Source organism: Teleopsis dalmanni, chromosome X (genome assembly GCF_002237135.1).
Source record: "Teleopsis dalmanni isolate 2A chromosome X, ASM223713v2, whole genome shotgun sequence".
Lineage (NCBI taxonomy): Eukaryota > Metazoa > Arthropoda > Insecta > Diptera > Diopsidae > Teleopsis > Teleopsis dalmanni.
In genome coordinates this window covers 43,574,212-43,591,910 of record NC_051848.1, presented here as the reverse complement: position 1 = coordinate 43,591,910, position 17,699 = coordinate 43,574,212, and the positions used below count along the sequence as shown (strand labels likewise).

The following is a 17,699-nucleotide window of genomic DNA, read 5'->3' as shown; positions in this document are numbered from 1 at the left end:
ATAATAATAAGTCAACATATTTACAGTCTCCGAATTTTTTCTTGCTGGTTATTTTTGGTGGCAAATTGAAAGCGAGCATATTTACATTTCCTTTTAAATTTAGACACAACCAAGAAGTACTAAAAAATAGTGAAAATACGAAATTGGCAATACTGAAGTTACACTCTACATAACATGCATTTTCAGCATAGCTCGAAAGAAGCAATTTTGCCGTGCCTGTGACACTCTACCTAACATGGTTCCAAGACTTAAGAGAAATCGAAATATTTTGATTTTTATTGCTTCCCTTGTCATTTCTGCAAATCTTGCTATAACACATGAAACTTGACATAAATTTCGCATTTAACGCGCTCGGCGAACAAGTCAGGCATCATGTGTAATACCCCTTTTATGATTGTAGCAATTGTTGTGTTCAATGCAAAATGAACATTTAACACTGACAGTTCACTTTATTTTGCATTGAAAGCAAAAATTGCGTGATGTAACTGGAAACATGACATACCCCTAATACAGCATTTACACTGACCGAAAATGGCTCATTTTGGTCAAAAATTGAAAATGAGAAGCGAATAGCTCATTCTTGTATATAAAACTTCAAGCGCGTATGCGATCCATTTCATCACATTCTATATGAATGCATTCCAACGACGTTCAAATGCGTTCCAAATACAAAGGAATACATTGAGCATACTCTAAATAAAACCTCTTCAGGGCATTTTTATAGTTTGAGAAAGCTGATTTTGACATATTTACAAAAAAGGTAAACAAATGTTTGGTGGTTGCATTTTCTTGAAAACGATGTACCTCTTTTTAAAACTTCTACTTGCCAAAAAGTATTTAATCGAAGTTAAAAATAAATTTTCAGTATATATTTTAAGGTTTGAAGGTATATTTAACCTTCATGCAACATTTTTTTGGCACAGGACAAAAATCAAATCAACAGGCAAATTGAAAAATCAGTTGTTTGAAATGAGAACAAACGAATTACAACGAATGTAAACACTTTCAAATGGCTTATTCAAAATGAGCCATTTTCGGGCAATGTAAACGCCGTATTACAACGAATGTAAACTCTTTCAAATGGCTCATTCAAAATGAGCCATTTTCGGGCAATGTAAACGCCATATAAGTTTCAACAATTTAATCAGTTTCGTAGCTGATTAAATTCAAAAATCTCGTAGACTTCTTTATGCAAAATTTACAGTCAGCTGGTATATTTTGCTTATATGTAAGCAGTTGTCTATTGCGTTAAAGAACTTTTGTGATTCCCTTCCTTCATGAGAAATGGAGTGCTGAAAAATTTCTGTTCACAATATGTCTAGTATTTGACAATATTATTGTGAACAGTTTTAAATAACAAATGAAAACAAAGTAGTTATTCTGAAGTTTCCGAACTACAATTCAAACTCATATTAATATATGAAGGAAATTTTTTTAATTATCAAAATTAATTGAAGATTTATTATTGCTGTAATGAGTCATTCTGGCGAAGAGCATTCAAGGCATAAGAAGCTGCTTGAAAAATTAAGCAGCGATGAAGATGAAGAAAACGAATCAAAATTAGTCCACAAGGACCAGCAATTAAATTCAATAGAAGAAGAGAATTATTCGTTTTCTGTAAGTATATGTGAAAAATACTTAGCTTTAAAAGGTTAAACAATATATGATGTATTATTGAAGAATAATGCTACTTGTTGGGTCTGTAATGGTTTTTATGGTCCAAATTACGATGAACCGACTTGCGGAATTTGTCATGCATTTTTGTATACAACGGAATTGGGTGAGGAATATGAAACTACAATTTCTGATGACGAAGACTCGGGTAACGATGAGCCACCTTTCAAAGATAAGCAAGACGATGATGAAGACAACAATGCCGTTAATATAGTAGATCATGAAGTAAATAGTGATAATATACATGATGATGTGAACTCAGTGGTGAATGTAGATGATAATAAACAGGTTGATAATGATGTCCAGAAAGAACTTTCTTTGTTAGCAATACAGAGACCGAATCCAACAGCACCACGTTCTTTGCCTCATTATTTGGAATTGCTGAGTGACGCACGGAAAAATCGTCAAGAAAATCAAAGCGATAGTACAACACATATAAGTGCTTTGCCAGTTGAAATAATGGTGATGATTTTTTCAAATTTAGATGATATGTCAATGTGGAAAGCGAGCGAGGTATGTCAACAATGGCATGATATAATAGAAAAGAACACCTCACAAGTAATGTGGAAAAAGTATCTAAAAGAACGTTGGCCACTTTTTAATGATATGACAAACGTGCCAAATTGGTTAAATATGTATGGTGCTTTGATGTATTCATGTTTCTGTCGCACATGTTTGGTGCAAATGGCTTTTAAATCGCCATCAGCACATGCCCGTCAAAATGTGATTCGTTTGAATTATCTCCGTAATGATATTTACTTATTAAATAGTTATGCAACGGAAGGAATTGAAGCTATTCCTTTGGACAAAGAAAATAATCAGTACTGGCAAGCCAGTATATTGGGCCCAGCAGGCAGTCCATATGAAGGAGGCAAATTTTATTTATTTATATTTCTTCCTGACCGGTAACAATAATAAATTAACTATATCTATATCTTAATATATAATATATTCATTCTTTATAGATACCCAATGATTCCACCAACAGTGCGGTTCCTTACTAAAATATTACATCCAAATGTCTCTAGACATGGTGATGTTGGAATTGATATATTCCAACACAAATGGTCGTTGGCTTTAACAATATGCAAAGTTTTATTGTCAGTTCAAAGCTTACTTACTGATCCTTATACAGAGGTATGTTTTTCATAATTTTAATTTTGATTTTTATTGGGAATTAAAATCTGTTAATATAGTCATCAACATGTTAAGGAGAAACCAAGAAAACGGATATGTTCGGTCAGATATATAATATAGTTGTTTTGTTTTAATATAAAGTAAACGCAAGTTATTTTGTAGTGAAATTATAAATGTTGATATTTTTAAATTAAAATAGAAAAATAGATATATGATTATACAAAAACTATTATTAAGGAAGCCAAATATATAATTCTTAAATTATTTTAAAAAGTGTAAAAATCGTTGTTAGTGTTGACTTTTAAAACTCAAAACGAGTAATTAAAATTGTACTAAACTCGATATGCATGCTGTTCCGCCGTAACATTCTGATAGTTTGTTTTCGTTTTTTATGTTGATATTCTATGAACATATTATATTTTATGTATATTCCATAGTTCGAAGCTGAGAAGTGATGTCGTTGTAAATTTTTTTCTGTAATTTTCTTAATAATATAGCTTATATATTGTATAAAATGCTTGATCCTTTGCTATAAGTTTGATACGTTTTAGCGAAAATTGAACTTTCTGAATAACATTATGTTTGATATGCTCTTAAAATATTACCTATTCAGTGTATACATTAGAGACCCTTTGACTATTAGCACAGTGATAATGATTATAAGTCTCAAACGTTTCGCATTTGAAGGTTTTTTGATCACATATTATTTATTTCCTTATACATTATAGTGCAAAATTGTCAGAGAGAAGCTTTTTTAATAGAAGTAGGAGAATTATTGAATGAAAAATATCTGTAAAAAATATCAGGGAATCATGGTAAGAATTATCTTTAGATATATCATTTGAATAAACCAATTTCTTTTGGATTTGAATAGGTTAGCTACATTTTTGCAGATAATTAAGAATCTACCACAGCCCTGTTTGTGGGATATTTTCCTTATTCGTTTCGGTGATAGTCACGCAATAGTTTGCAAATTTCTAAAGTTTAACGCTATCGTGCTGCTCTGTAGCATGAAATTGTTTAAAAACTTTTCGGTATAAAGTCTAAATTTTTTACTAAAAATTTCAGCTCTATAGTCCTAAAACAAAAACGCTAAATCATCAAAACTTTGAAACTAGATACCTTCTCAATCGATCAATTACAAAGTTAATTATTTCAAAATTTATTGTTACGACAAGACACTCTTGCCTAAAATGATCATACTGCCCAGCCATAAGACATATATCATTCTAATTTATTTAAAAATAAATTTTATATTCTTTATTTATTTATTATTTTTATTTATTTATTATTTTTATTTATTTATAATTTTTATTTATTTATTATTATTATTTATATATTATTATTATTTATTTATTATTTTTATTTAGGTTGTGCCAGATTGCAATGAGATAGAAATATCTTAAGTAGCCGGATTTTAATACGGGACCTCGAATATCTTACTTATGGAACCATTTGCTCTTGTAAATCACAAATATTTTTAATCACTGTAAACCTCTGTAAGAGTGTTAAGCATCGAATGTTTGCATACGACATTTGCCTTGCTTCTACCTGGGCAGCTGCAAAAAAGTGTTCCTCTGTTTCTTCTGCCCCCGCATTTCGATAATATTTGAAATATTCTTAGAAGTGAACTCCTAGCCCGTAATTCAGAGCGTAACAACCAAATTGCTAGTGACTGATTATACAATGGTCTCAAAGATGTACTCTCTTGGTAGGATGAGCAGATTTTTCCAACCAAATATTTATTATACCAAATATTGATCACATTACCTTAGATGTTACACAAGTGCCAATATTATCCTTAGATCTGTTAGTTTGTTGAACAACGCAAAAAATAATTTAAAAACACCGATAGGCATTTTACTGTCGCTTTTGTCTGTGCTCAGGCAAAAATTAGTATCCTAATACTATTCCTGAGACTGTAGTTTCAGTCTTACAGGTTGTGTCTCGAAACTTGTACTCAACATACTCCAAACAGGTTGCTGGCTACTCAATGTAAAATATTTATTTATTTCTATATATATATATATATATAAGTGCATGAAATTAAAAAATTATTCCTGAAATAAAATAAAATTTTATATTTCTAAATAAAATTAAATTTTTTTGTTTTTGTTTTATAGATTTGCATGGAGCCTGAACTAGGTTATATGTACGAAAATAATCGTGAGCGTTTTGAGCGTTTAGCCCGCAGATGGACATGGAAGTACGCAATTCTTGAACTCATGCCACCAAATTGATGAATGAATCATTATTAAAAAGATTTTAAGTTTTTTTATTTATTATTATAAAATTATAGTTTAAGTGCTCACATTTGACTGATTTAAAATTGAAAGTACATCTACTATTCCTTATCAAGAACTTTAAAATTACTCGTATGTTAAGAGTCCCTTTGTTTTGGAGATTTGTACACCTTTTAAATGTATTATTCAAAGCATTATAATTATAAGAACATGGCATGACAATATATGGAATATGAAAAATATAATTTTGAATATTACAGCATTTCTGTTAGTAAAATTTCAACGATTTTGTAGTCAGATAAACCAATATATCCATAATCTATATGTTAAGAAGCTTATTCTAAGCATATATTATATATATATAATATAATTGATATAAAATTGATAAAACAATTTGCTTGGATGAGTTATGAAAATAAAATTATTTATATGAAAATGATCTAAACTGAAAAGCTAACAGATATGTATATATATAAAAACTTCATTGCTTCATTGTTTGTAATATATTATTTAAATATTTATAGTTTTATAAGTTTAAATACACAGTGAAAGTTCTGTTAAATAAATATGCTTCTACAAACGGAAGGGTTTCCAGTTTTTATTTTTCTTACAAACGACGTTTTTTAAATGCACGTTCTAACCGTTCTACTGCTGCCGTTGCACAGTGTGACAAAACACAAAATTAGGCGGTCATAATTCGATATTTTCGGAACGAGTAGAGAAATTGATATGAAATTTTCCTAAAATATAGTTTTTGAGTTGATCTTTCTTTTAAATCTAAATTTTTGTCCAAACATGGGTATTTTACCGTGGTCCCAAGATTACTTAAAAACTATGATAGGTAGAAAGCTGAATTTTGGTGTCCAGAAAACTTACATTATTAATTAGATTCCAAAATTTTTTTATGGTTTTCCGCCCACTGAAACACCCACCCCCCATACAAAATTTTCATATTAAATCATTTATTATCGTTAAAAAACACTTTTTGCACTTATTGGACTACATATATAAGTGACTTACATAGCAACACAACTTTATGCAAAAAATGGGCGCGATCCGCCTATTAGTTCCTAAGTTATTTGCAGTTTATGCAACTTTAGCGAAATTATGATTTCGTAAAACTTGAACCAACTTTAAACCCTTTTAGCTTTTTTACTATTTATTCAAAAATGATCATTTTTAATTTTTTTTAAAGCTTACGATATTGTTATTCATTATGTGTAAAAAAAATTTCAATTTTAATTATCAATAAAATTTTATTAGCGAAATTGCACAAAAAGTCAGTATTTTTTTCATGGCCATTTTCACTTCTATCTGCGATACCCAAAAAATGTATCCGAGTTTTTTCATGAAATTTTTCCTATTAATAGCCAAATAGTTACACTTTACAACAAAAAAAAATTGGCCTGCGCACTCTATGTTTTACATCTATTTCAGGCCTCAGAAACCAGCGAAAAATTACGAAAAATATGATCTTCAATAAACCTCATTTATTTCAACAACAAATTCAATAAGTAATAACAAAAAGACATTTATAATTTTATAAATATTTAATTTATTTATATTTCAAATTTCAACTAAATCGGTTGAAAAATAACGAAGTTATAATACATTATGTTCAGACGCCTGACCGGAAGTATGATCAAAGCGTTTAGCCTTGAATGTACAGCTATTCAATTTCAAGATCAACTCAAAAACTATATTTTAGGAAAATTTCATATCAATATCTCTACTCGTTCCGAAAATATCGAATTATGACCGCCTAATTTTGTGTTTTGTCACACTGTGCGTTGGTGTTCACTTAATAGAGCTTTCACTGTATTTAAAGCTGATGTTAGAATTCTAGCAGTGATACATTTAATTTATTTTTATAATTTCTTATAAACTCAATGTGGATGTATAAATTGTTCTATTTTTTAAATAATTTTTTATAAGATACAATATAAATAACTGAAGCAATTCTTTGTTATAATCATTAAACAAATAAAATGAGAAATTTATTTATACAAACAGATTACTATTGAATATGGAAATTAAAATCTAAAAATTTTTATTTAGCTATTTATGTTTTTATAAAATTCGTCTTTGTGAAAATAATAAATTATTAGTTGCATTTTTAACCATCTTTAAGGAAAAATGTCGTGTTTGTATAAATATATTATATATTTGTCGTGATTAAGTTAGTTCAGTAGGTGCGATGAGCTGAGAAGCAACATGGTATACTGGCGGTGCTGTAGGGTCAACTATGCTGATAAGGTTCTGCATAGATCACTGAAGTTAAGAGCAGTTCCATAATTAAGCGAACACCTTGTATAGTTAATATAATTAATAACAAAGTGCCTTAAGAAATGGGCTTATGATTATATTAATTAATTTTTTACAACTATGTACTTCAACTTCTGAAATAGATTAATAAATTATATTTAAGCTCAAGACAATTTTGATTCAATCTTTGTCTCTACAGTCACACATCCGGCGAGTTTTACTTTTCGAGTTAATATATCCTGTGTTCTAGGTAACTTATCGCATAATCATATCTAGGGGGCGTATAACTCTTTCTTACACATAAAAATAAATTAATATCTTATAACAATTATAATAAAATTATCAATAAAAAAATTTAAATTTCAAATTATTATTTTAATTATGCGAATGGTCTATCATGATCGGGTGTTTCCGGTACATATCTAGATTTCCATTTAAATAACGTCATATTGAAGTTGAAGGCATATCAATATTTTCGTATCTCACTGCTACTAACTAAATAACTAGCAAGATGTTAGTTATGTCATATTAGCTATTTCCTAGATATCTTAGACGTAAATGGATTCACTGGAACCTGTTTTGTTATAATCCAACTAGGCGAAAATTTATTTGTTAAAACTAATTACGAATGTGTTTTAATTTTATATCTTCAAAATGAATAATTATTAATTTTATTTTAATTGTAAAATAATGTCAATTTCTATGGATAAATGGTCAAGGCAGAAAGTGATGGAATATAAATTCGTAGAAATAACAAATTTGTTAAAACCTTATATGTTGACATCTTAGTCAGAAAACTCACTATTATGACAAAACTCTTCCTCCGAAAAATATCAGACCACTTTACAATATAAGAGTTTTAATATTATAACTCTCTAAAGATTACTTTTAATTCAATATTATTTATTTATTTACTAACTTTTTATTTCTTCTTCTTCATATTCCACGAACACATTTCTTCACAACTTTAATCAATCCGTTTTTTCAAATTCATAAATTTTTAAAAATACACATACTTTTTATTCATTCTATTATATATAGAGAATAGGTTACTTATCGTTATATATGGTATTGTCGATCTTTATATAGAGTTTATCTATTAGAGAGTTTTTGTGAACAGTTTCAGCTCAGTTTACATGAAAGATTTGAATAACCAACACATAATTATTAAAACAAACAATTATAAGTCTGTCTACTTAAGCACCTGACATGGTAGATTCAGTAAAGTATACAAGTTCATATACAACCGTTACAGATAATAATAGTAATAATTAATATTAGTTAAAACTCAAATACTTAACAATACAGTGACTATAAACGAATAAATACGAAGCTAAGTGAATATAGCACTATAGCTTCTGACTATCTATAGGAATTTAAGAAACATGCTTTATAACAGCACTTTTTAAATCTAGCTATGCCCAAAGTGATTTAATTTCTATATAAAGCCATTCCATTCATTGTAGATTGTGATTTCATGTGAAATAAGTTTAATGTAAAATTATTATATATATCTGTACGTTTGCTCGTCATTATTTGGAGTCGTTAATGCTGTTCTATTTAATTAGAATTATAATGCGAAAAAATTAGAAATATATTCCGATAATCTTTTTTGGATTTACTATTAGCTCTAAAATCAAAAATGTAGCTTAAAATAATGGATACTTTAGACTTTTTAGCGTGAAACAGCATAATGTTTCGTTTTGAGGAGAAAATATAAATGTTAACTAAAAGGAAACTGATATCATCCGATCAATTGAATTAATTTTAAAAATATCAGTTAAATTGAATTTTGAATATGAAAAATATTAAATAAAAATTATGTATAGCTTAACTTCCATTTTCTCAGTTTGTGCAGCCTTTTAATTAGTTCAGTAGGCGTTTATTTGATATTCAATTTGGCCACCTTTTGGAAATTCTATGTAGACACTTGTTGATAAACACTTGCATCTTTCTCTCTATATGTTTGGAGCGCTTCCATATTTCACAGTCGCAGTACAAGATAGATTTCATATTTGTGTTAAAGATTGGTTTTTAACTATACTAATACAAAATAAAATAACAATCATTTTAAAAAATGTTTCAAAGTAATGAATATCAATTGTATTTAAATGTGTTAGAGACATGACTACAAACTTGGTCGTGAATAATGAGATTGGATGTTGAATGCATGGTAACTAAAAATAATAATTCAATTTATTGGAGAGTAAGAATAGAAAGTGAATTAAAGTGTTTCCCGGAATTTCAAAAAGACGAGGTTAACTATCGTCATTTAATAATACTGTTAGCAGTGTATTAGCAGAATACAGTACAAATAAAAATAATATTTTTCAATTCATCTATAACACCAAAATTGTTGGGTGATTAAAAAATCACTGATCGAAATTTGAAATCTCCTACAACATGAGTGTAGTTTCAACACCAACTCAAAGTACAATATCAAAAGAGCAAATGCGATAAGGTTATTATCAATAAATAAGCTAAAAGTAAGAATTATAGAATAACCCTATTAGATTACAAAAATAATATAAGATGTAGATGAGTATGGAACTCAGTTACAAACTTGTGAATTTAATTGAATGTTAGTACGAAATATAAAACATTTGTCACATCTAACATACATGTCAGGGATCTGGACTAACAATATTAAAATCGGAAAACAGTTTTAGTTTTACGGCAAAGGATGTGATATAATGTTTACTGGTATGCCGACAAACTGCCTCTTGAGCACTGTTAAGATTGCAGAGTTTATAAGTTTTATGTTTTCAATTTTCTCTGAAATCACTTTAGTACCTCGAAATGTTTTGTGCTCGCCTTTAATCAGACGATGACTGTATTTATTATAGTTTTCAAAAATCTAATAGTAATTCAAAGATCTACAAGATTGCAAAATAGTTTCACTTGTTGATAATTACTTCGAATTGAACTGAATTCAAAATTCTGAAATTCAGATTACTTTGCAAAATGTTCTAATTGAGTCTTGGAATAGTTCAATTGTTTCAATTTTTATAAGAAATATGTAAGAAATATGAAAAGGTATTTAGAAAGAAATTACATGGAGATATTATAAATATATATGTATATATATGATAGATGAAACTAATTTCAAATATGTATATATAATTTAGATTTGAATATATATTCTTATCAGTTCACTTATGTTTTAGCAGAACTCCAATCATGCGGAATTACCTATTTATTTCCATAATAATCCAGGGTGTCCAACAGCCGGTTGGCTTTATTGTCACCACGAATCGCAACATATTTCATTCTTAGCATTAACGTTTTTATTTTTTTGGGTATATATGAAAAAGTTAAATATATGAAAAGCTAAATATTTAATTATGAACAAAAGAGAGACTACTGTTGCCGACGGCTTACTCTCAACTGCTGCTACCGACTGCTTACCCTCAACTGCTGCTACCGACTGTTTACTCTCAACTGCTTAGCCGACTCCTAGACGACTGCTTAACCGGCTTACATATATTAGTGTCAGTCGTTGTAAATAACTGCGATTATTCGGTAAGCAGTACGTTATAGTTTGAGGTCGACAAACACTGTAATATACGATTTAAAAACCCATCATGTGGATCAGAATACATGTAGTTAATAACAGATATTTAAATGATCAAAAACGGGATAAAAATTAAAGATAGTGTGCACTTATGCATCAGTCGTAGCTGAGCGATCATTTGACCACTTATCCTTAAAAACCATATCCTTATACCATATTTGTTATAGTGGTTAATGGTTTCTTTAGAGATTTCAACATTGGCTAGCGCTAATTATACTGATTGTTACTATTGTGTTAAATTTACAGCTGGGTTATGGGGATTGCAGTTGATATTCAATTGTAATATAATGCCATAAAAAATAAGACGCCAAAAAAATTGATGCACAATATATAAATATTTTTAATATTTTATTTAAATAATAGTTATTTCATTGGTTGATGTTCTTTGTTTCAATTCTCTTCATTTTAAATGTGTTTCACATATTTCTAATTGATTTGTTTTTTTTTTATAATTTTGCTAACATTTACATACATATATATATATATATATATATAGATATATATATATATATTATATATATATATGTGGTTTTTAAATATATACGTATTTAACTAAAGTAATACTTCGTTTTTCAACATTTGATTTTTATAATTTTTAGTGATTCTGTTTCACATCTCAACATATATTAACTTATTGTTTTCATACACATAATTAATTTTGTTAATTTTTTATCCTATATCGTAATCAAGTTTTTATTAAAATTATTTATTTTTGTTTTTGTTTTTGTTTTTTGCTTTAAAGCAACAATATTAAGTTTTGTATGTTTTTGAACATTTGACAGTAAACATATGTACTTTTTGATATACTTAAATACATTTTTATAACGAAATTCGTTCTTTGCAATATTCTAAAGTAAACTTTCAGTAATTTTCTTTATTAATTTTTTTTTTTTTGAAGTCATATAATTATATAAGTTATATAATTTTCTTTTTCTTTATTAAAAATAAAAATTCAGTAGACACAGTTTTTATTAAGTATAAAAAGTCTCAAAGATTATTAAACGGACTGTTAAAGTGTTCATAGGAGACGGAGATATAGTACACGTTCCTCATTTTTAAATGTAGAAGATACTGACACACTGTGAGTCGTAAGTTAAAAATGTGGCTTGAAAACTTCGCTTACTTCTTCAAGCTTCTAGTTAAATCAATTCCTTGCCTTAAAGTAGAATATATGCAAATAAGATTTTTAAAGGTCGGCCTTTTTCAAATACGAGTACATATTTAAGTTACTCTATATAATTATATTCAAAATATTTGTGAGTAGTAGAAAATTATTACTAACTGAAAAAAGTTGTTGAAGTTGTCTGACTTGATAATATAGTAAATCATGAAAAGATGGCTACAATGACATTATCCGTCGAATTTCTTATAATACGAGTGACAGGTATATATGTTAGGAGGTAGACAGGTATATATATGTCATTATCCCTCAGTACACTCGACTATAGTAACGTAGGTATATCTGTAATTCTCAGAGTATGACTCTGACTTAGTGACTTTTTAAAAGAATTTCTTTAAAAAATTTGTTAAATATTTTAAGGTAGAGTGTTTGAGAAAGTTTTACAGTTTGTGGTATCTCTCTCAGTAGATATCCATCCATTCAGTATAATTTAAGAAACATTTTGTTTTGCTATATGAAAAATTTCTAAATTGCTTTTAATATTCAACAAGTTTTTGTTTATTTTTGTTTATACAAAGTATTTTTGTTATGATTACTTTAAATCAGTTATTAATTGCAATACATTATATACATATGTATATGAGAAGTCATAAATACCATAAATGCTTTCCAAAAATGTAAAGTTTAATATATTTTTGTAATAATAAATACAACGAGTCAGTATTGATTTACTTAAATTTACAATATTTGGTTCCACTACTTACACAATTTTTAGATTACACTTAGGTTCTAAATTTAATATATACCATATAATCTACATATACAAAGTATATGGAAAATATAATATTTATAATAATTATAATATATATATATTTATATGTATATATATATGTAGATATATGTATAATAATATTTATAGTATAATACATACAACAATATATATAATATATATAATATTATTTATATTATTTTATTATTATTTTATTATTATTATTATATAATATATATCATTGTATTTAATATATATAATATAAGCTATATACGTTATATTATATATGTATATAATATTGTATATTACATATATGTATATACAATGTATATATTGTAGATTCATTATATTAACACATATTTTTATATTTTAGTATTTTTATTTTATTTTTATTTAACATCAGTAATTATATTAGTAATTGCGTTGTTTTTACTTGAATCTTATATATATTACATCATATTCTATTGTTAATATTTCTTTTATAAAATATTCATACATGTTATATATGCAAATCTTAAGTTAGTATTAATTTTTACACATACAGTTATATATTACTTATATCTTATTATACTTGCTTCTTTTATAAATATTATTTTTTTGATATTATTATATATCTTACTATAAATTTATATTTTGTTTGTTAAAAGAATTGTCGATTCTTTTTTATTAAATTTTTAAATACAAGTATATTACTATTATAAAGATGAGTTATTATACCTTTTACTCTTTTGAAGACAATTATATATATATTTTTTTTTAATAATTTCAATTAATTATCATTTAATTAATTAACAGTTTAACTTTTGTTATAACATCGTATTATATTTTTTCTTGTTCTCATAGCTTAGTTGGTGTACAAATTCCCATTACGTTTATAAAGGGTTACAGTAATTAGAACTATTCTAGGCCTACTATACATTCATTACCCGATTGTTTCCATTACAATAACAGATGCAGTGGTCAAGATCAAGCTTCTTTAAAGTCAAGTTCCGTTGTGAATGTTATTTTAATACTGTTATTATTATTTTTCTTTCTACTAATAAATACCAGGAAATTATGTCTTAATGGATCATAGTTTAAGTTTCACACTGTTAAGTGTAGTTTAAATGAATGGACAATTCTACAAGTGCTTAATAATACTGACATTTATATTTCGAATAGCAGGTGTCCAAGATCAAACATCTCGAAATTGAGAGATATACAACATTAATCCAGCTAAAAAAATAACAGTCGGTCACTATTGAGTCATTTTGAAAAAGCGGTGTTACTACATAAAAATTTACTACGAGTATATATACTCTTCTCCACTTTATGAAATAGAACGATAACAAAGTGATTACCTAGTATATGGTTGTTATAGTTCAGTCTCAATAGAATAAGTATGTACGTAAAATAAGACCTCTGTGAGAAAGTCGATATTATTATTTCTGAATTTCACAGAGGCAGTTAATTGATATTTATAAATAGAAGAACAAGTTCTACACAATAATTCTGGTATTTCTTTGACGAGTTTGGCCGTTTTTATCAGTACAGTTTTTTGGATAACTATAACCATTCTTTGAGATTGTGATCAGTCATTCTTTTTATTGCTCTTGCTGGTACGTTTCCAGTAAAACTGTGTATTTTTGGATTATATTGACGAATGTAAGCTTTATGCTATGATTATTATTCGATTTATAAAATTTTAAAATTTTTTATTCTGTAGGTTTATATTTATTTTTATACAGTTTAATTTTTACTTTACTTAATTTTTTTATTTATAATCATTATTATTTGTATCTGTTTTATTTTATTGTAATAATTAAAATAATAATAATACACATTCTTTATATACGCAGATGAAATCAACTAAGAAGTGAACAAGAACAAATAAAGAGAGAGCTGAATATAATCAATATCGTCGTGAAAATGACGGACATTCCTGGTGCCAGCTATTCTGGACACGCACATTTAACAATGAAATTTAATAAAGGCATCTATTTTGAACAACTCTTCACTCTTTGCCATATGTCAATATAGTTTACTTTTAGAGGTATCGAGCTTAAAAGTTGGAAATTTTTTTATGGGAGCTGTCAACAATAAGTATATGATTTTTTGTTAGAATCTGTTATTTCTATAGAGAACGTCCGCATTTTCGGTGGAAGCATCAGGTGACTAACGATGTGAAGGTATTCGGTATAAACAACTGAACAACAATTCATTGTTCGGGCTTTTTGTAGAACGTTACTGGATGTGACCAATAACAGCTCAGGTCTGTAATGGTCCATTATTAATAACCAACTAAGAAAGTAAAGAATTAAATGTTATTTGTATAATCAATGTAAAAATTGCATTCACTAGTTGGCACTAGATAACGTATGTAGTTCTTTAGTTTGTAAATATAAAATGAATATAAAAAATTAACAACTTTAATCTTCGATATTTCGGAAAATTAGCTATCTCAGCATATAGTTTTAATTATTTTAATAAAAATCTTCAGAATGATTATAATTATTGTAATTGTTATTGGTATAATTATATTTACCATTGATTTAAATTTAATAATTAATGTGTAATATCCCTTGTTATTTCGACAAATTACTCTTTTAATATTTATATTTTGAATATTTTCGATATTTATTATATGTATGTATTATATATATGTTATTTATTATATGTTTTTTACAGTATTTATCTTACATTTATTTTATATTTATATTTTAATTGTTTTAAGTTCGATATTATAAAATTTGTTATATTAAATTATTTAAGAAAACAACATTTTCTTATGTGTACATATTATTTTAACTAAACAAATATTAATATTAAGTATTATTACTAATATTTTATGATATTCAGCTCACTATATATATTAAGTTATTTTAATTATATATTAAAATTTTTAACTTACATTTTTAATGGTTTTATTTAATAGTTCCACTAATTAATTTATCTATTTAAGTCAAATAGATTAAATATAGTATAGTCCTGCAGAAGCAAAAGTTTGGCTTCATTACTCTTTTTTTATATAAATAATTATTTTTTTATGTATTGTATCTATAATCAGTAAAAAAGACTTAACATACATTTTATAATACATATTTTCTATATACTTCTTTTTGGTTTTTATTTTTCTATAAGGTACACAAAAATAGGCTCAGGATGAAAAAGTCTATTAGGTAAATATTTGCTCTGTTTTTTTAGTCAATTAGAACTTGGTTTTCAATAAGGTAGTATATATAAAATATTGATGAATCTCGTATTTTCGATTTTTCGATTTTTGAGCGTTTTACATACATACATATATAGTTTATCTCTTTTATAGAAAATGAATGTTGGTGGGATTAATGAATTTGTAATTAACGGATTTGACTGAAATCCTTCCTAAGATTTTAGTGATTTTTGTTTTTTTTTTGTTTTTTTTTGTTTTTTATTTAATGGATGGCATAAAAATATATATTTTTATATTGTATATGTTGTGTACATACATATATTTGTGGCAATATGTTCAAGATCGATATATGCATGAGAGTTTAGTTTTTATACTCAGGTAAATATGTGATAATTTTAGGAGTGTTAACAAATATGTTTCCTTTTAAGTATTATTTTAAAATATTAGATGTATACTAAAGAAACTGATTTAAATACGTATAAGATTGACATAATATTAAATAAAAATTACAATTATAATTAAAAATTAATTTATATAAATTGCATATATTGCAGTTAGAAGTTACATTTGTAGACTCAGAAGGATATTATTTGTGCTTCATAATATATAACATAAATATATATAGTTTTATATAAAATATATATAGAATATAACTTAAATTGTAGTACTAAATTGTCGTATTGTAATTTCTGGGCTGATTATTTTTGAGAACTCTTTCACTGTTGTACATTGTACATCATTTTGATTTATAAATAAAGTATAATATGATTGAAGTAGATGTTTGTAAATATTTCAAATCTGAGTCTGCTAGCGAATGATATTTAATTCACGCTTCAAGATAAGTGAAAATATTTTAAGCTCTTGCATAAAAAATAAATGTGTCAATGAAATTAGTTTTATTTAATACTTTTATGTTCTTTTGTGTATAATTAAGATTTTCTAAAAGTTATAAAAGGATTGTTCGTGTACCAATAAGCCAACGCAACAAACAGTCTCTACACATATACGAATTTAAACATCTTAAACATAAAGATTTACAACATATTATAGTTTTCTTTACATACTAAGTAGATGAGCGCCCCGAATTACGCTAGGTCCTCACTTTTTCATTGCCTTAACTTTACTTCAGTTTATTTTGCTCATAAAGTTCATTCATAATGTGTTTACTTAAAGCTAAATAATTTCATTATTTGATTTCTAATACTTAAATAATTGCTCTTGAAATGCAATAAAGTTTACCCGTTTTCTATTTTATGTGATGTGTACATACCACAGATCAATTTTCGCATATATTGGATATTTCAAAAGTAAGAACATTTCTCTTGCATTTACTGAAAAATTTCATAATCGGAAAGATATATCTAACAGTAGCAATTGATCTTAGCACTAGCCAATTCAAATATCAAACCAGCGTACAAAATAAAAATTTATTGGAGTTGTTTTTGAAAAATTTATTAAATCGACTTTGCCTAAAGCAGTAATGGCGAACCTTTTAATAAGGCGTGCCGAAAATTGGCCAGACATTGGTATCAAATCATCGCTCTACAAAAGTAGTGACTACTCTATAGACTAGATATTTGCTTACGTGCCACTTTAGACACTCAAGCTACAGGTTCGACATCGGTGTCATATAGTGTACGATTTATTAATAGTTTTAAATATATAAGAAAACTAAAATTTGAAGAAAACAATGTTTGAGTCCCACTCATATACTCATACGTCACTGGAATGACTTACTCCACATAACTATCTGCAGACTCTCTTTA

The 17,699-nt window shown here is 26.8% G+C and overlaps 1 protein-coding gene across 1 annotated transcript; it reads left to right on the top strand.

Moving 5' to 3' along the window:
* Positions 1-1,367: 1,367 nt before the first annotated feature.
* LOC119662093 lies at positions 1,368-5,360 on the top strand. The gene is made up of 4 exons (XM_038071643.1): positions 1,368-1,617; positions 1,681-2,579; positions 2,640-2,811; positions 4,935-5,360. The coding sequence occupies exons 1-4, from the start codon at positions 1,474-1,476 to the stop codon at positions 5,049-5,051; spliced, it is 1,332 nt and encodes a 443-aa protein (XP_037927571.1). The 5' UTR covers positions 1,368-1,473; the 3' UTR covers positions 5,052-5,360.
* Positions 5,361-17,699: the final 12,339 nt, after the last annotated feature.